The following is a 20069-nucleotide window of genomic DNA, read 5'->3' as shown; positions in this document are numbered from 1 at the left end:
GAATCAAACACACTTTTATCTTTCCTGTTGTTCGTTTTTTTTTTTGCTGCCATAAAGACGTGGTAGTTTCCTGTTTCCATTTTACTGTTGTCTGTTAATAGTAACTGAATAAAACAAAGTATTGTTTCTGAAACTCTCTTTTCTCTCAGGTTGTTGTCTGAGAAGCGTGATGAGCTCGGAGAGCAAGTGTCTAAGTTGAGAAATGGCTTGTTTAAGATCGACGACACACGCAGTAAGGTGGAGGCCATGTCTGTAGAGTTGGAAGAGGCCAAGAAGAAAGTGGCTGAGTTCCAGAAACAGTGTGAGGAATATCTGGTTGTCATTGTGCAGCAGAAGAGAGAGGCAGATGAACAGCAGAAGGTGCGTGTGTCGGTCTGTCTAATGTTGAAGCTCTTTATTAGGGCTAAAAGGTATGACCAAACTCTTACATTATGGTATGAATAATTACAACTTGACACGGTGACATTAAACATTATACATTGTGATATAGAAATTTTCATGGAAAATCAACCTTGAAATGTTTTAAATATTACACAATCATATATTAATAGGGGATTTCATAGTAAAAGGGACTTAATCTTTTTTTTTAAGTAAGATTTTCAAACAGTTTAACTTTGTAACATTAGAGTTAAACACAAAAGACTTGTAATGTATTATACAGTAATATATAATAGAATGTATATATTTATAGTGCTTTCTATTTATTGTACATCATAAATATGTTTAAATATACTGCTTTATAAATGGTACTGGTTGGCACATTTCTGCCATCAGATGGTGTATATCGTCATACTGCTCAGCAGTCCTCTTTTTTTGTTATTGCATACTGATGTTTGTGTTTGGTAAAATGATCTGTGTCTGTGTGTATTTGTGTGTTGTTGTTTTTCTTTGTATGTGTTAGGTAGTGTGCATTCTTGGAATATTTATAACCTTCTAAGATTGTTGTGTTTCTTAATGTGTGTCTTTGTGTAGGCGGTGGGTGCTCACAGTGAGAAAATAGAAGCAGAAGAAATCAAGTGTAAAGCCATGGCTGAGAACGCTCAGAGAGACCTAGATGAAGCACTTCCTGCTCTAGAGGAAGCCATGAAGGTCATTCTGCATTCATGCGACTATTACTTTCAATACGACATCATACAGCTACAGCGCCAACTGAATATGTGATACATAATGTTTTCATCAGCACATGAAAAAACTGTGGTAATCTTGTTGGACTGTCTTCAGGCTCTGGAGTCTCTGAATAAGAAAGATATGACGGAGATCAAGTCTTATGGCAGACCTCCAGCTCTTGTGGAAACCGTCATGCAGGCAGTTATGATCCTCAGAGGATGTGATCCAACTTGGGCGGAGGCCAAGAGACAACTGGGTACGGGAAAGAGAAACTTCCAGATCTTTATTAAATCACTCCATCACACTGATGTCACACATGGATTTAGGCACTGGCTCAGGCATGAAATCCATACCAGACTACTGTATAACCAAAATCACATGAGCCAAACAGAGAAAGGAGAGGGTTGGGTGGTGATTCATTAACATGGCAGGATATATTTAAAAAGTTCAGCATAATGCGGTAGAAAGCACATAACCACAGAACAGATTGCAGAAAAAAATGAAATATGTGCTTGCCTGAGGCTGAATTCAAGCCATTTGTTTTAGGAGAGGGCAACTTCATTAAGCAGTTGGTGAATTTTGATAAAAACAACATCTCCGACCGCGTGCTGAAGACCATTGGACAGTACTGCACGCAGCCCGACTTCCAGCCTGAGATCATCGGACGGGTCTCGCTCGCTGCAAAGTCCCTCTGCATGTGGGTCAGGGCCATGGAGGTACAGCAATCATGATCAATTACAACTGTTATGACACCAGAATGGTGTTATGCTGCCCTTGTTATTAAAGATATATATATATATACACACAATGGTGTGAAAAAGTGTTCGCCCCCTTCCTGATTTTTTTGCATGTTTGTCACACTTTAATGTTTCAGATCATCAAACAAATTTAAATATTAATCAAAGATAACAAGTAAACAATATGCAGTTTTTTTTTCTGAAGTTTTTTTATTATGAAAGGAAAACAAAATCCAAACCCACATGGCCCTGTGTGAAAAAGTGCTTGCCCCTTAAACCTAATAACTGGTTGGGCCACCCTTAGCAGCAACGACTGCAATCAAGCGTTTGCGATAACTTGCAATGAGTCTGTTACAGCGCTGTGGAGGAATTTTGGCCCACTCATCTTGGCAGAATTGTTGTAATTCAGCCACATTGGAGGGTTTTCAAGCATGAACCGCCTTTTTAAGGTCATGCCACAGCATCTCAATAGGATTCAGGTCAGGACTTTGACTAGGCCACTCCAAAGTCTTAATTTTGTTTTTCTTCAGCCATTCAGAGGTGGATTTGCTGGTGTGTTTTGGAAAACAGCCCCAGACCATCACATTACCATCACCATATTTGACTGTTGGTATGATATTCTTTTTCTGAAATGCTGCGTTACTTTTACGCCAGATGTAATGGGACACACACCTTCCAAAAAGTTAAACTTTTGTCTCGTCAGTCCACAGAGTATTTTCCCAAAAGTCTTGGGGATCATCAAGATGTTTTCTGGCAAAACTGAGACGAGCCTTTATGTTCTTTTTGCTCAGCAGTGGTTTTCCCATGCAGGCCATTTTTGCCCAGTCTCTTTCTTATGGTGGAGTCATGAACACTGACCTTAACTGAGGCAAGTGAGGCCTGCAGTTCTTTAGATGTTGTTGTGGGGTCTTTTGTGACCTCTTGGATGAGTCATCGCTGCACTCTTGGGGTAATTTTGGTCGGCCGGCCACTCCTGGGAAGGTTCACCACTGTTCCATGTTTTTGCCATTTGTGGATAATGGCTCTCATTGTGGTTTGCTGGAGTCCCAAAGCTTTAGAAATGGCTTTATAACCTTTTCCAGACTGATAGATCTCAATTACTTTCGTTCTCATTTGTTCCTGAATTTCTTTGGATCTCAACATGATGTGTAGCTTTTGAGGATCTTTTGGTCTACTTTACTTTGTCAGGCAGGTCCTATTTAAGTGATTTCTTGATTGCGAACAGGTGTGGCAGTAATCAGGCCTGGGTGTGGCTAGAGAAACTGAACTCAGGTGTGATAAACCACAGTTATGTTTTAACACAGGGCCATGTGGGTTTGGATTTTGTTTTCCCTTCATAAAAAAACCCTTCATTTAAAAACTGCATGTTGTGTTTACTTGTGTTATCTTTGATTAATATTTAAATTTGTTTGATGATCTGAAACATTAAAGTGTGACAAACATGCAAAAAATGTAAAAATCAGGAAGGGGGCCAACACTTTTTCACACCACTGTGTATATATATATGTATATATAATATTCTAAGGCAAGTTCACGCCAAAAACATTCAAAGTTTATTCAAAGTACTTTAAAGACACCATGAAATCCAAAATGACAATTCTTATTGTATAACTTTTATTTTTTATTATAAATTATTTATCCATGCACATTAACTTCTCCACCCCCTCACAACAATGTCTTGTCTCTGATAACGTGTGCATTGGCGCAAAGACTGGCCAATAAATTCCTGTCACCTGCCACTTACATGAGATCGCATTAATTAGAAAACAACAACCATCCAATTAATTCCGAACAGACAAAATGAAGTTCCACCATGTATTTTTTTTTCATTCAAAAAGCTGTTTCTCTTAGATATGTCACAATAGGGAAGGAAAGACAATAAGACAATCACAATTTCTGTTTTATTCAGATTTGTATTGTTTTTCAATATTTGTATTGTTCTTTAGCTGGAAAAACAATCGTTCCTACATAAATTCCTATATCTTTCCTGAAATAGTGGGTTCTTCTAAGGTGCATTCAAATCTACTGTTTCTTGGCGAATTTTTGTCATTTCAGTAGAAATGTGCGAAAAAGAGTTTTGTGTAAGAGTGAAAAAGTTCCCCACATATTTTCAAGTTGGTCATGCAAATTTGCCCTGTTTGCCTTGTTTTTTAAAGTGACTGTTGTTTGAGTTATACTTCCTGCTACACTTTTGAAAATGGAAACTGCCTGCAAAATGTAATCTGACTGCGCCTTTAGAGTTTAAGAAAAGTTTTTTAGATATTGTTAAAGTTATCATTCTTGCTATAAAGGGGCCTTGATACTGAAACTTTTTTTTATGTTCTCATACCTTTGTGTGTGTAAATATCAGGTGTACGGCCGTATCTACAGGGTGGTTGAGCCAAAGAGAGCCAGGCTGCATGGAGCAATGACTCAGCTGGCTGAGAAACAGGCCTCACTGGCTGAGGCCCAGGGCAAACTCAGAGAGGTCAGCATGTGTCAGTCTGTCCTGCACTATATTTGTGCATGCATGTGGGCATGACTTTATGTTAATGCTATTCGAGTTATATAGTGCTAAAAACATGATTGTGTATGTGTGTCTATAGGTAGGAGAGAAACTGGATCAACTGAAACGGCAATATGATGAAAAGCTGGCCCAGAAAGAGGAGCTACGGAGGAAATCCGAGGACATGGAGCTCAAACTGGACCGGGCCGGCAAGCTGGTGTCTGGACTGGCAGGAGAGAGAGTTCGCTGGGAGGAGACAGTGGCTGTATGCACAAACACACATAGTCACTCTCCAGTCACCTTGATGTTTTATATGTGGCTGTGAAAATGCAGCCATGGGTCTCTGATGTGATTGTGAGTGTGTGTGATGGCTTAGGGTCTGGAGAAGAACATGTCCTGTCTGGTGGGAGACTGCCTGCTGGCTGCTGCTTTCCTGTCCTACATGGGCCCTTTCCTGTCCAACTACAGAGATGAGCTGGTCACAAATATCTGGATGAAACAGGTATCTGTCTACCTGTCGGTTATTCTGTCTATCATTTTATTATTTTTATTTTTATTAAATTTTTTTGATGGTCTTTTTTTCTTTCTTATCTGTCCGTCTCTCTTTCATTGTATCATTTCATTGTTTCGTTTTTCTTTCTATCATTCTATCTGTCTATCTATCTGTCTGTCTGTCTCTGTCTGTCCATCCATCTGTCCGTCCGTCATTGTCTTTCTGTCTATTTGCCTGTCTGCCATTATTTCTATCATTCTGTCATTCCATTGTTGTAGGTGTCAATCTGTTTGTCTGCCTGTCTTTCTGTGACTATTGTTTTTTATGTTACTCTGTCTGTTGTTTTGGCTGTCATTTTCTTTGTCTGTCTGTCTTGCCTTAGCTCATCTTTAGCACCCAGCATAAACTTACTATAAACTTAGCTAATTAATTGTATTGATACAGATAGATAGATAGATAGATAGATAGATAGATAGATAGATAGATAGATAGATAGATAGATAGATAGATAGATAGATAGATAGATAGATAGATAGATAGATAGATAGATAGGCATCAATTTATAAGAAAAAAAAATAGGGTCACTCTAAAAAAAAGTTTGAAAACCACTGATCTAGAGCACTTGCTGTAACTTAATTTATAGTTTTGCACTGTAAACTGGTTTGGTATTGCATAGTATTGCACACTTCACAGGTTAGAATATTATGACATTATGCAGGTGACAGCTCTAACACTTCATTTCTCTTTCCTCTCGTTCAAATGTCCTTGCCCGAATCCTCCGCTACCCTTTTCATCTCTAGGTGAGAGAATTGGGGGTGCCGTGTTCTCCGGGGTTCAGCTTTGCAATGTTCCTGTCTAAACCCACGGCAGTGCGCGAATGGAATATCCAAGGCCTTCCATCTGATGCCTTCTCCACTGAGAACGGAGTCATCGTCACCCGTGGCAATCGGTCAGGCCCAGAGAGCCAATCCCTTAACGCTAATTAGAATAATGATGATATCTCATAAATAATGAGCAGTAATGAATAGTTATTGTAGAATAATTAGCTAAAGATAATAGTAAGCTCAGTTTTCTTTGATTGTTCATTTATAGCTAATGCTAATTTCCTCCCTCACACATACACACACCAAACAGATTAATGGCATTTTGAGATTATGGATTATTAGGAAATAGCCTATTTATGGATAATGTGACATGCATTTATAGTGATAGCTAATGTTTCTCTCTCCCTGTCCTTCCTCACAGATGGCCACTAATGGTGGACCCTCAAGGACAAGCGCTAAAGTGGATTAAGAACATGGAGTCCAAACGGGTGAATATTACAAACACACACACACACACATCTTATATAAATGAGTTCATAGAATGCTTGTACTGAACTCAGACTACATTATTTTGCTGTAAATGTCTTGGTAACAAATACAGACAATGGAAACTGAGACTGCCGTGATCATTAGACAGTGTTAGATCTACTTCTCCATGGAGAAAAACCCACATTCAGTGCCAACATTACCTGTTCAGAGTCACGATGCCTCATCACATGACTCACCGTCTAACCCACAGACGAGCCATTTTCAGAGCCCTTAATTAGAATCCAAGAACTCCAAACTCTATTCTCCTGTGAGTTGGAAACTGCGTCCCCTGTGAGGCCGCATCTCCTCACCTGCTCTCCTTCAGCAGGATACACCTTCCATTTATCACTCCCTCTGAACACAGATGCACATAAATACACTCGCTCTCTGTATCTCTGTGCTGGGGCAGAGATGGTGATGGATGATAGATAGATAGATAGATAGATAGATAGATAGATAGATAGATAGATAGATAGATAGATAGATAGATAGATAGATAGATAGATAGATAGATAGATAGATAGCCAGACAGACAGACAGACAGACAGACAGACAGACAGACACTTTTCACTCTTGAAATTGTTAACCCCGGGTCATCCTAAACCCCGGATAAATGGAATCCTGGGTTATCTGTAATCACTTTTCACACTGCTCATACTATACCTGGGGTTAACTGTTAATCCTGGGTATTCATTAACAGAAGTTTCACACTGTACTAAACCTCAGGTTAATGTTCTTATTTGCTGTGTCACTGTCACTGATTGGACGAACAGTAGGCAACCTGTTTACACGGCTTTTCCCACGTCTCGCCAGTTATTAAAAAAAATATTGCGTAGGTCTTTAGCCGTTTTAAGCCTCATGAGACACACAAAGGCAAGAAAACAAAGACAAACCTCCTCATCACTCCAGTTCACACGGTTTCCGTCTTTAGACATTTCTTACTTTTCTCTCACCAGCTGCTGTCTACACCATAGATATGTATAGATGCCCTATTCAACCGCTCCGGATACGTTGATGCGTCCGCCATCTTGAAACGGTCAACTTGACGTCATTCACCATAATAATCAATGAATATTCAAAGATATTCAAGCGTATAACTTGCTGTTGTAGTTACACAGTCAATGTGCTCATGGTTCGCAGACTGTTGCAAAAATGGCAGATATCTTGCGTATTGGGGCGGGTTTTGCTTGCTGAATGAACGATAGATAGATAGATAGACAGACAGACAGACAGACACAAACAGAAGGATGGATGGATGGGTGGATAAGCTGTCAGGTATGTCCAGAATGAGACACAGGAGGACACACACTTTCGTTTCATCTAATAATAATAATTTGCTGTTCAGCTTCAGCCTCTGTTCTTCTTCTCTCTGTCTGTGACCTTTTCCTCCTCTTCGCAGGTCTTTTCTCATCTGTAGTGGTGAGTGTCTGGAGCGGCGAGTGCCGTTCACACGCTACAGTTAAACGTTGACATTTACGAACAATAACAAAATGACAGAGCCGAATCCTCTTTTCTGCCTCCTCCAGCTCTTCGTCTCTTTCACATCCCATTTTCTTTCTTCGATGTCCATTTATCACGTTTGAATCATATTTATCCTCTCTGCTACCTTTACTTTTTTCTTCTTCATTATCTCGTCGTCTGTGTGTCCTTCACATTCTCTTCTAGTCTCATGTTGTCTCTCTCTCTCAGGGCTTGAAGGTAATAGACCTGCAGATGCCCGATTTTTTGCGGATCCTGGAGAATGCGGTGCAGTTTGGTTCCCCAGTTCTTTTACAGAACGTCCAAGAGGAACTAGATCCTTCACTAGCCCCCATTCTCAACAAGTCCCTTACAAGAGTTGGTCAGTGCCCTCTATACACACACAAGCACACACATGACTCACCATTGACTGATAACATCGCTTAATAATCAGGATGACTGAATATGCAGGATGTAATGGGTTCTGGTTGTGTATATATGAATATGTGTCTGTTAAAAGCATTTTTTGGTGTTATAGCAGTGTAATTTACTGGTATAATGCTAATTAAAGGTTATATTTGAAAGTTTATTTTCTATAAAATTATCTTTACATCATGCAAACTGTAATAAATTTAGTAATAATGTAAAATAGCTAAAATAGCTAATAGTGTCTAATACTTAAAAATAGCATAAGAAAAAATGTCTCAGGGTCAGAGAAACTGTCACCAGGGCAAGTAAAACTTGGCACGGTGATTAAAGATATGGCCTGGCAAGGTTGTAGGTTCGAATTCCACAAGGAATGGTCTGTGGAAATATTGCATATCTCTTGTGTGTGTTCTGCAGGTGGGCGTTTCTTGTTAAAACTGGGAGATAAAGAAGTGGAATACAGTCCTGAATTCCGTTTCTACATGACTACCAAACTGTCCAATCCACATTACACTCCTGAAATCTCTTCCAAAACCACCATCGTTAACTTTGCTGTTAAAGAACAGGTCAGTGTGTGTGTAAATGAACTTGTTCCCATGACAGAGGTCTTTGAGGATGAAACATAACTCTGTGTGCATCAGGGTCTGGAGGCCCAGCTGCTGGGGATCGTGGTGAGGAAGGAGCGTCCTGAGCTGGAAGAACAGAAGGACTCTCTAGTGATCAACATTGCCTCTGGCAAGAGGAAACTGCAGGAGCTGGAGGATGAGATCCTGCGGTGGGCGGCACACACGCTCACACATGTCACAGCTCTGCATTAGCACCTTCATACAAGTGCCACTAACACATCAGTAATTCTAATCAACAGTGTATTTATACTAGCAAGTCTCACATTTTGCACTCATCCATTTTGTTTGTGTGTATGTACAGGTTGCTGAATGAGGCGTCCGGCTCCCTGCTGGATGACGTTCAGCTGGTGAACACCCTGCAGACCTCCAAAGTCACGGCCACGGAGGTCGCAGAACAACTGGAGATCAGCGAACTGACCGAGAGCCAAATCGATACCGCCAGAGAGGTGAGAGAGAGAGAGAGGGTGAGGGGGAGGTCAAGGAGAGAGGGTGCTGAAAGGGTTGCCAGATTGGATTAAAGATTGCGCCTCTGAATAAGGCAGAGAGATAAAAGACTGCTGAGATGAGGATGTTTATAGCAGGAGAGGCAGATAAAGTTGTAGACACCACTCTGTGTGTGTTTGTGTGTGTTCAGGCCTACCGCCCCTGCGCCCAGAGGGCGTCCATCCTGTTCTTTGTACTGAATGATCTGGGCTGTATAGATCCCATGTATCAGTTCTCCCTGGACGCCTACATCAACCTGTTCACCCTGAGTATAGAGAGCAGCCCCCGCAGCCACAAACTGGAGGAGAGGATAAACAACCTCAACAGACACCACACTTATGCCGTCTACAGGTCTGTAACACAAACTCACAAACTCATACACATGCATATATTTATAGAGGTGTTACTTTGTTACTGTGCAGTTTTTGGAGTTTTTTTCACTCTACTTGCAATTTATTAGGTAAATTTTTATTAAAACTTACAAATGCCTGTAACATGTACTTTTTCTAATTTCAAAACGTATTTTAAGAACAAGTTTCATTGTGTCTTAAAGCATGAAATTTTTTATTCAAACTATTTTAATTGTAACAAGAAATAAAATATAAAAGCAATTTTAATATTTGTGTGAAAATTATATGTACTATATACAGTCATGGCCAAAAATATCGGCACCCTTGCAATTCTGTTCGAAAATTCAACCCTTCTCTCAGAAAATTGTTGCAGTTGCAAATGTTTTGGTACTCACATGTTTATTTTATTTTATTTTTGCATTGGAACACCACAAAAAACAGAAAAGAAAAGTCAAATCTAATACAATTCCACACAGAACCCAAAAAATGCACTGGACAAAATTATTGGCACCCTTAACTTAATATTTGGTAGCACCCCCTTTGGAAAAAATAACTGAAATCAATCGCTTCCTGTAATCATGAATGAGTTTCTTATACCTCTCTACTGGAATTTTGGACCACTCTTCTTTTGCAAACTGCTCCAGGTCATTCAGATTTGAAGGATGCCTTCTCCCAACTGCTGTTTTGAAATTTCTCTGCAGGTGTTCTAAGGGATTCAGATCAGTGTTAATTTTGGTAGGCATTTTTGATTTAGTCTTAGTCTTTATCTTGAGACGAAAATGCTTAATGGTCTTAGTCACATTTTAGTAATTTGAGTCTTTCATAGTTTTAGTCTAGTTTTAGTCAACGAAAAGTCATTGCATTTTTGTCAACTTTTAGCCATTACTTTTAGTCAAACTGCAGTTACCAACATTTATTTTGGTAGCTATTTTATATGTAGTATTCAAACAAAAATAGTAATTAATTCTTCTCTCTTTAGACCAAATCAATTAATCTTATGAGAAATTTGAATCAAGGATTGAATTTGGAAAAACTGGAATAAATTTTAATTTTTTGGTAGAGATATAAATTAAACTCATTTTTCAGATACAGTAGGTTTACTTAACAAGTATACATTTATTTAACATCTTTTGTTGGTTAACATTTATGACAGATAATTAGGAATGCTGTCCATTTAAGACGGAAGGTATGCATGTAATAGCCTACTGACATACATTCAGTTTTCACCCACCTGTTTAAGCTCACTTAAACCATAACGGACTGTATTTCCGTGAGATACTCTACATGAGAGACATTTGGACTGCTGTGTGTGTATTTGAGCGCTGAGAACTGATCGCGCGCTGTATGAGAACTGAAGAAGTGGAGCGCGTGCGAGAGAGAGCACTTCTATCAGCGCGTTTCCGCCTATCGCACCTTCACTGACTTTAAGTTAATCGACAATGAATTGTGACTCCCGGGAAAAACGGGACGTCTGGTCACCCACTCCCTAACCCTTCAGGTGCTGAGGCCATTGTTTCAGATCGCTAGTTCGCGTTTTGGTAGCCTATCCGTCCACTGCGGCTGCCATGCAAACGCACCTTATCCAATGACAGAGACGCACATTTTGAAAGACAAGACAGTTAACTTAGCCTGTAGGATGTATTTTGAATGTCCGGTAGTCCTCAAATAACATTTTAGTCCCGTCTCGTCTTGTTAATGAAGACGCGCATAAATTTCGTCATAGTTTTTATCATCAGATATTAGTTTTAGCTCGTCAACGTCTAGTCTTAGTCACAGAAAAAAGGTTCGTTGACAAATATTTTTTGTCGTCGTCGACGAAATTAACACTGATTCAGATCTGGACTCATTGCTGGCCATCTCAAAACTCTCCAGCGCTTTGTTTGTAACCAATTCTGAGTGCTTTTTGAAGTGTGTTTCGGGTCATTGTCTTGCTGGAAGACCCATGACCTCTGGTGGAGACGCAGCTTTCTGACACTGGCCATGTTGCACCCCAAAATTCTTTGGTAATCATCAGATTTCATGATACCGTTCACACAGTCGAGGCATCCGGTGCCAGAAGCAGCAAAGCAACCCCAAAACATCTTTGAACCTCCACCATGTTTGACTATAGGGACTGTGTTCTTTCCTTTGAAGGCCTCATTTCTTTTTCTGTAAACAGTGCCATGACGTCTTTTACCAAAAAGCTGTACGTTTGTCTCATCTGTCCATAGTACGTTCTCCCTGAAGGATTGTGGTTTTGTCACATAAGTTTTAGCAAACTCCAGTCTTGCTTTTTTATGCCTTTGTGTCAGCAGTGGTGTCCTCCTGGGTCTCCTTTTCATTCAGATGGCGACCGATAGTGTGAGCTGACACTGTTGTACCCTGTGTCTGCAGATCAGTTTGAATTTGTTTGCAAGTTAATCGGGGTTCTTTATCCACCATTCGAACAATCCTTCGTTGTAATTTTTCATTAATTTTGCTCTTCTGTCCGCGTCCAGGGAGGTTAGCTACAGTGCCATGGGCTGTAAACCTCTTGATGATATTGTACACAGTGGACACAGGAACATTAAGATCTCTGGAGATGGACTTGTAGCCTTGAGATTGTCCATGTTTCTCAAATCCACAGGCAACTCTTTACACTTCTTTTTTTTCTCCATGCTCAGTGTGGCACACAACACATAGGTTGTCAACTTTTCTCCATTTTAACTGGTTGCAAGTGTGATTACTATGTTGCCCACACCTGTTACTTGCCACAGTCTGTCCTGATTTGCACTTCTCCTTATACTTTGCATTTTGTAACTCTCCTATTCTGTTTTCAATTCTTGAATCTTTATTTTCTGTAAACTGTGGTGCTTTGCGACTTGACGCAGGGCCATGCTATACTGACCCATGACCTCAACGACTATTTATTGATTTATTTATTATATTTTATTTTTCATTTTTTATTTTATTTTTTGGCACGATGACTCACTTCTTGGATTATAATATTTGCAGACTGGGACTTGGATCTCTTTTTTTTTTTTTTTTTTCGATTCGTATTTTTATTTCCTAATGTTTTTGTAGAGTGTTTGTGTGTATGTGGTTTTGTGTGTGTGCTGACTCCCATGGTGCTCACCCACCCTCTCTTTTATCTTTCAATATGTACTTGCATAGATCTCGTCACTAGTCACTGTATTTTAATTTATTTTTCTCTCTGATAAATTTGGGTAAAGGTCTTTACATTATGCACCTGAATATTCGAAGTCTACTCCCCAAAATCGACCAACTACGAGCGTGGTTGGCCTATAATAATCCAAGTATTATTACATTATCCGAAACTTGTCTTACCAGTAACATCTCTGACACCGATATTAGTATTGACAACTATAAACTGTTTAGATCGGATAGAGGTACAAGGGGAGGCGGAGTAGCCACTTATGTATTATCAAATTTAAATTCTCAATGTATGATTCCTAATGAGATTCCTGTATATTTTGAAGGACTGTTTATTAAAATCACTCTTCACGAAAACAAGCAACTAATTATCGGAAATATTTATAGACCGCCTAATTCTCCCAAATTGGATTCAATTAAAAATATTATTTCTACTGCATCTTCTTTAGTTTCTAATAAGGAAATGATACTTATGGGTGACTTTAACATCAATTGGCTTCATTCATCAACACTTACTGAAAGAAATATGATTAATAGCTTAAACTTGACTCAACTTATAACTGAGCCCACAAGACTTACTCTTACCTCTAAATCTCTTTTGGATTGGGCCTTAGTTTCTCACCCTGAACGAATAATTAAATCTGGGGTTCTACCAGACTGCTTTAGCGATCACCACATGATTTATTGTATTTGGAAAATTGTGAAGCCACGTCTCCCTCCTAAATTTATTAAGATAAGGCAAACCAAATTCTTCAATAGTGACCAATTTATTAATGATTTGCAACAGATTAACTGGTACAGGCTCCACTATCAAAGTTAAAGGTAGTCATTTGCCGTGGGTAAATGGAGACCTTATTAATCTTTTTAAACAGAGGGACAGGGCTTGGTACAAATTTCGACGTACAAAATATATTGTTGACTGGGTAGAATATAAACGTTTAAGACATATTTGCACTATGCAAACGAGGAACTCCAAATCAAATTATTTCAGAAATTGTCTAATGAATGATTTTAAAAACCCACGACGATTTTGGAAACAGGTTAATAATGTACTTGGGAAATCAGAGCGGGCTACAACTAATTTGAACCTGAATAATGAAAGGTTAGATGATCCAGCTAGCATTGCTAATGCTTTTAGTTTGCATTTTTCCCTAGCACCACAGGTACAGACTTATCAACCTGATCTGGCCCCTTGTTTCCAGCTGGGCAGTTCCTTTTCATTTATAGAGGTCAGCCCAGCTGATGTGCAAAGGGCCATAAGTGAACTGTCCTCTATTAGTGGTGCTGGTCCAGATGGTATCGAGAATAAGTTTATTAAAATTGGTTCTCACGTACTAGCAGTGCCATTGGCCTCACTTTTTAACTTGTCGTTTTCTTCTTGTAAATTTCCTTTAGCCTGGAAATGTGCCAAAGTTATTCCACTTCACAAAGGTGGCAATCCTGAAAATATTAATAACTATAGACCCATTTCAATCATTAATAGTGTTGTAAAACTTTTTGAGAAAATAATTTTTTTCCAATTATCGAATTATTTAGTTGACAATAACTTATCTCAACACCAATCTGGATTCAGAAACATGTTTCTACCACTACAGCACTTCTTAAATTTACCAATGATGTGTTTTCGAGTTTTGATAATCGTATGTGTACAGCTGCATTATTTTTAGATCTTACTAAAGATTTTGACTTAGTTGATCATTATTTACTCTTAGACAAATTGTATTCTGTTGGTCTGTCTACCTCTTCTTTGCTTTGGTTCAATTGGTCTTATTTACATAATCGTCGCCAGTGTGTGTCCTTTGGGGGCAGCATTTCTAATTTCACCGGCATTGACAGAGGAATTCCTCAAGGTTCCTCTCTCAGGCCTTTACTTTTTTCGATATTTATTAATGATTTACCACGTAGCTGCACTGATTGCAATATCCAACTTTATGCTGATGACACGGTCATTTATTGTTCCAAACCTAATATTTATGACATCAGCACTACATTACAAAAGGGTTTTGATTCAGTCCAGCGGTGGCTATTGTCTAATAAGCTTCTACTTAATAAATCAAAATCATATTTAATGCTTTTTCAAAAGAAGCCGAATCCTTCATCTGAAAATTTACTAAAAATTAAATTTCTTGATCAAACTCCTATTAAACCTACTAGGCAGGTCAAGTATCTTGGCCTTTGGCTTGATTCTGATTTTTCTTTTAGTACTCATGTACATAATACAACTAATAAGCTCAACTGCTCACTCAGAATTTTATACCAATCAATTAATTGTTTTAATTTTCCTGTGAGAAAAAGAATTGTTTCTCAACTTCTATTGCCAATCTTGGATTATGCCGACATTATATACCAAAATACTACTGTTTCTTGCCTTCAGTCTCTCAATACTGTTTACAATAGCCTATGTAGATTTATTCTTCGCTGCCCCTACAGAACACACCACTGTGAAATGTACCATCAATTGTCCTGGCTGACCCTACCACATAGAAGGCGTTTTCATTGGTTACAATTTATTTTTAAATGTATTTATATGGACTATCCTTCCTATTTAAAACAATATCTAATTCCAGTTAACTCATTTTATAACTTGCGTCACAATAACCAAATCTATTTTTTTATTCCTCAAATCAATAAAGAAGTAGGAAGATATGCATTTCAATATAAAGCACCGTATGAGTGGAACAATCTTCCAATTTCTATTCGCTCTTTGACTTCCTTTTCATTGTTTAAAAATGCCATAGCTCAATATCTTCAGAATACATGTAATTGTTTTTAATTATTATTATTTTTTTATTTTTTTTATTTTTTTTTTCTCTCTCTCTGTGCTGGCATTATTGGTGGTCACTACTGTACTATCGTTCTTTGTGTGCATATGTGTTTACTGGTGTCTAGATGTGTGTTATGGTACATACATATTACATGTGTTTATTCTGTTGAGGGAAGTTTGTGCAACCTTTGGAGAGTCTTGTATGAGTGAATGTCTTGTTTGTATGAGTTATGTATTATATATTTCTGCATTTACCATTATTGTAAATAATGGAAATATATTTCTGTTTCATTTGTGTATGTGTTTTTTGTTATATTTGACTGCCGCTGTAAGGTCAATGTCAATTTTTGTATTTGGACTTGAGGACCCCCTCGAAAACGAGATGGTTCATCTCAAGGGGTTATTCCTCTTCAATAAATAAATGTCAAAATAAATAAATAAATGTGTCTAAATACAAATTACAGGAGCATCACATGCTTGTAAAGCAATTATTTCTTACAATTTTGGCAAGGTGCCAATCATTTTGTCCAGTCCATTTTTGAGTTCTGTGTGAAATTTTATGAAGTTTGACTTTTCTTCTCTGTTTTTTTGTGTTGTTGCAGTGCAAACAAAAACAATAAGCATGTGAATACCAAAACATTTGCAATTGGAACAATTTTCTGAGAGAAGTGTTGCATTTTCTGACAGAATTGCAAGAGTGCCGATATTTTTGGCCATGACTATATACACTATCAATTCAAAAGTTTGGGATCAGTAAGATTTTTTTTTTTAATGTTTTTGTAGGCTGCATTTATTTGATAAAAAAATGCAATAAAAACAATAATATTATGAAATAATATTATAATTTAAATAACTGTTTATAATAAAAAATATTGTAATATGTCATTGTCATTTATTCCAGTGATGGCAAAGCAGCTAGAACTCCAGTCTTCAGTGTCACATGATTCTTCAGAAATCATTCCCATTTCTTATTACCACAACTGAAAACAGTTGTGCTTAAAATATGTAGTGGAAACCGTAATCATTTTTTTCAGGATCCTTTTTGAACTAGAATGTTTACAGAACCACATTTATTTTGAAATGTCACAATCACTTTTGATTAGTTCAGTGGGTCTTTGCTAATTAGAAGTATTAATTTCTTTGAAAAAAAAAAAAACTCCAAACATTTGAATAGTTGTGCATGTACATAGCATTTATGTAGTATAACACAATGTTTATATCTTCATGCAAATGTAAATAAGTTTATTTACTTATGGGAAATTTTTCATAAATGATGCACACACATATACAACCACATATAAAATCACCATGTAGTGCTTGCTCGTTGTCATCTCACATTTTTAAGGATTTTTTAAAATCATACTAAGCTGACTTTCAGAGTGATGTCAGAGAGTTTGATCTGTTTGCAGATACACCTGTCGAGGACTGTTTGAGTGTCACAAGCTCCTGTTCAGTTTCCACATGTGCGCCAAGATCCTGGAGGCGTCCAGGAAGCTCAACATTGATGAGTACAGCTTCTTTCTCCGGGGGGGACTGGTGAGAGCTGAAGGGGGGAGTGTGTTTGTGTGTGTGTTCTGGTTCTGAAAGTGGATTTTTGGAAAAAAGATTGTTTTACTTGTTTAAAAATAAAAAAGTCCTCATGTTACATAAAGCAATCTGTGTTGTGTGGTTGTGTGTGTGTGTGTGTGTGTGTGTGTGTGTGTGTGTGTTAGGTTCTGGATAAGGAGAAACAGATGGATAACCCCTGCTCTAGCTGGCTGTCGGAGACTAATTGGGACAACATAACTGAACTGGATAAACTGACTAATTTCCATGGACTCATGGCCTCGTTTGAGCAGTACCCTCGAGACTGGCACCTCTGGTACACCAATCCAGAACCAGAGAAAGCACCACTTCCTGGTAATGTGTGTGTGTGGGGGCGTCAAGTTTTGCGTACATTGTGGGAACCTAATTTTAGGGTATAATGTTTGGTTTAGGTTAGGAATCCTACAATCGGAATGATTCTGGCTCCTTAATGATTCTTAATGGGAATCAGAGCCAATGTCAGAGTTGTATGGATTTAAAATAGTGTTCTGTCCACACTGGCAGAAGAATGCATATACCATTATCCTGAAGCAAATATCATTCAGTTCTGGTACTTTAAAAAAGAAGGTGCCGGTACTTGAATGATTCATGGTTCAGAGATCCTAGTTAGGGAATAGAAAATATCATTAGAGCAATATGAAAACAATAAAAGTCAATGAAAAGTTAGTCAAGTGAAACACATTATCACCTTATTTCTTAATTTCCCTCTTCATTTCTCTTCCCTCTCTCCCTTCCTGACCTGAATGCCACACTCTGCCTCTTTGTTTTGTTTTTCCTCTCTTTCACGCTCTGCACAGGAGAATGGCAAAAAAACTGCAATGAGCTGCAGAGGATGCTGATTGTACGAGCTCTCCGACAGGATCGCGTCTCTCTCTGCGTCACGACTTTCGTCATCAATAACCTGGGCTCTCAGTTCGTAGAGCCGCCCATTCTCGATATGAAGGCTGTGAGTGACACACACACACACACACACATACACACACACACACACACACACACACACACAAAGATGTCTGCTCACTTTAAACCTTAGTATGAAAATGAATCGACAAGCAAAGAAATTAACTTTTTTGTTCTTTATATCATAGTGGCTCTTGGGTGAGATGTGAAAGTTTTGTTACATTAAGGTGAAATGTACTCAGATTGTCAAAGACACCGTTCTATAAGAAGCTGACATTTTCAGCTTTTGAGCTCAGAAAATTAAATGTGAGACTGCTTTTTAACTCTTACCTCTCTGGATCTCTGAATCATGAACCAACACAAGGGGTTTTATTTTTTTTGCCAGCCTACGTCTCCCTCTAGACAGAGAGTGAGAGACTGCATGAAATAAATCAGATATGCTTCAGGGTTACCTAAATGCAATAGACCCCCCCCCCCCCCCCCCCTTTTAGTTTTTTCTCTCAGGTTTTTTTGTATGCATTTTTACTTTTGCATTTACTTAGATAACAAAAACAGTCAAAATCATCTGCATTTGTACAAAAACCCATTTACACTGTGTGTGTGTGTGTGTGTGTGTGTGTGTGTGTGCATGCCTCAGGTTTTAGCGGACAGCACCATGAGGACTCCTCTGATCTTTGTGCTGTCCCCTGGTGTGGACCCAACAGCAGCCCTGGTTCAGCTGGCAGAGACGTCAGGCATGGGTCAGCGCTTCTTTGCCCTCTCGCTGGGTCAGGGCCAGGCACCCATCGCAACGCGGCTGATCAAAGAGGGAGTAGCAAATGGTGAGGTGGATCTCTCTGCCTGTGTTTTTGCCACTATTTATCTCCCTTTTTATAGCTTCTTCTGATAACTTTTAATGGTTTGCCCTCAAAATTAAGTTAGATGAGTAGATTGGGAGTTTGGGATTAGTAATACTGATAGATTGATTTAATTATTTATTTTGGTTTTTAAAATAATTTATTTTATTTATGTATTTGATTGCATAAAATTTTAAATCTTGAAAAACAAATCTATCTCAGTTTCCACACAAAAAAAGAGCTCAGCTGTTTTCAACATTGATATTAATAGGGAAGCACCAAATCAGCATATTAGAATGTTTCTGAAGAATCATATTACACTGAATACTGGAGTAATGGCAGTGGTGTAAAGTGTTTGAGTAAATCTAATTACTAAAGTTCTTAATCAGGGCAGTCATGGCCTAATGGAGAGAGAGTCGTACTTGTAACCCAAAGTTGCGGGTTTGAGTCTCAGGTCCTGCAGGGATTGTAGGTGGGGGGAAGTGAATGTCCCACTCCACCGTCAATACCACGACTGAGGTGAGACCCTTGAGCAAGGCACCGAACCCCCAACTGCTCCCTGGGCACAGCAGCATAATGGCTGCCCGCTGTGTGTGTGTGTGTCTGTGTCTGTGTCTGTCTACTACTCACTGCTGTGCGTGTGCACCCATTCCGAGTATGGGTCACCATACTTGGCCACACGTCACGTCCTTTCCTTTAATCAAAGACATTAGCAACTTTTACTCTCTACTTTTTTGAATAAGTAGGGTAAATGTACTCTTTACTTTACTACGTTTCTGATGAGTAATACTGTTACACATTACATTTTGCATGGCACCTAACGTTTTCTACAGCAGTTTATTTCTGCTACAAAAGAAGTGATATCGCCATCTAGGGCACTGAAGGTCTTGTGCGTCTTAGTCACCCAAAACTTGTCAACAAGGCTGCTTTCCGTGAATGCAAGTGCATTAGCAGCTAGTTGCTGAATCGCAGGTGTTTCATATATGAGATGGGGACATAGAAGAGACCTTTTTGAAGGATATTGGTTTGTACTTGTGCACTTCTGAGTGCTTGAGCTTAAATGAGACTTGAGTGTTTATAGACGTTTAAGAGGATGGTGTGTCGACCTTGATTTATTGCAGTATTATGGTGTTCAGTTTCATTTTGGTTTTAGAAAATAAATGTGATTGCTTTCCTCACAAATCAACTTTCTTGTTTTTCACTGTTAAGGACCAGTGCATCTCTGAGCCTACATTCAGTATGAGTAAAATACTCATCACTTTTTACTGTATTTTTAATCAAATAAATGCAGCCTTGATGAGCATAAGAGATTTCTTTCAAAAACGTAAAGAAAAAT

General features: G+C 38.6%; 1 protein-coding gene across 1 annotated transcript in view; it reads left to right on the top strand.

The window, feature by feature from the left end:
* The window catches only part of dnah2 (dynein, axonemal, heavy chain 2), a gene marked incomplete at its 5' end in the record, with an annotated part of 138582 nt that overhangs the window by 106493 nt on the left and 12020 nt on the right, over positions 1–20069 (top strand). The window contains 18 exons of the mRNA XM_079438529.1: positions 150–360; positions 973–1089; positions 1222–1363; positions 1654–1823; positions 4195–4311; positions 4430–4594; positions 4706–4831; positions 5623–5771; positions 6068–6134; positions 7864–8014; positions 8476–8624; positions 8700–8833; positions 8986–9130; positions 9319–9518; positions 16823–16949; positions 17126–17312; positions 17795–17943; positions 18535–18718. Coding sequence (XP_079294655.1) covers positions 150–360; positions 973–1089; positions 1222–1363; positions 1654–1823; positions 4195–4311; positions 4430–4594; positions 4706–4831; positions 5623–5771; positions 6068–6134; positions 7864–8014; positions 8476–8624; positions 8700–8833; positions 8986–9130; positions 9319–9518; positions 16823–16949; positions 17126–17312; positions 17795–17943; positions 18535–18718 — 2690 coding nt within the window. The remainder of the gene's footprint in view (positions 1–149; positions 361–972; positions 1090–1221; positions 1364–1653; positions 1824–4194; positions 4312–4429; positions 4595–4705; positions 4832–5622; positions 5772–6067; positions 6135–7863; positions 8015–8475; positions 8625–8699; positions 8834–8985; positions 9131–9318; positions 9519–16822; positions 16950–17125; positions 17313–17794; positions 17944–18534; positions 18719–20069) is intronic.

Source organism: Barbus barbus, assembly GCF_936440315.1.
Source record: "Barbus barbus genome assembly, chromosome: 2".
In the NCBI taxonomy this organism is placed as follows: Eukaryota; Metazoa; Chordata; class Actinopteri; order Cypriniformes; family Cyprinidae; genus Barbus; species Barbus barbus.
Note: the sequence above shows the minus strand (reverse complement) of the source record. Positions and strands in the feature narration are given on the sequence as shown.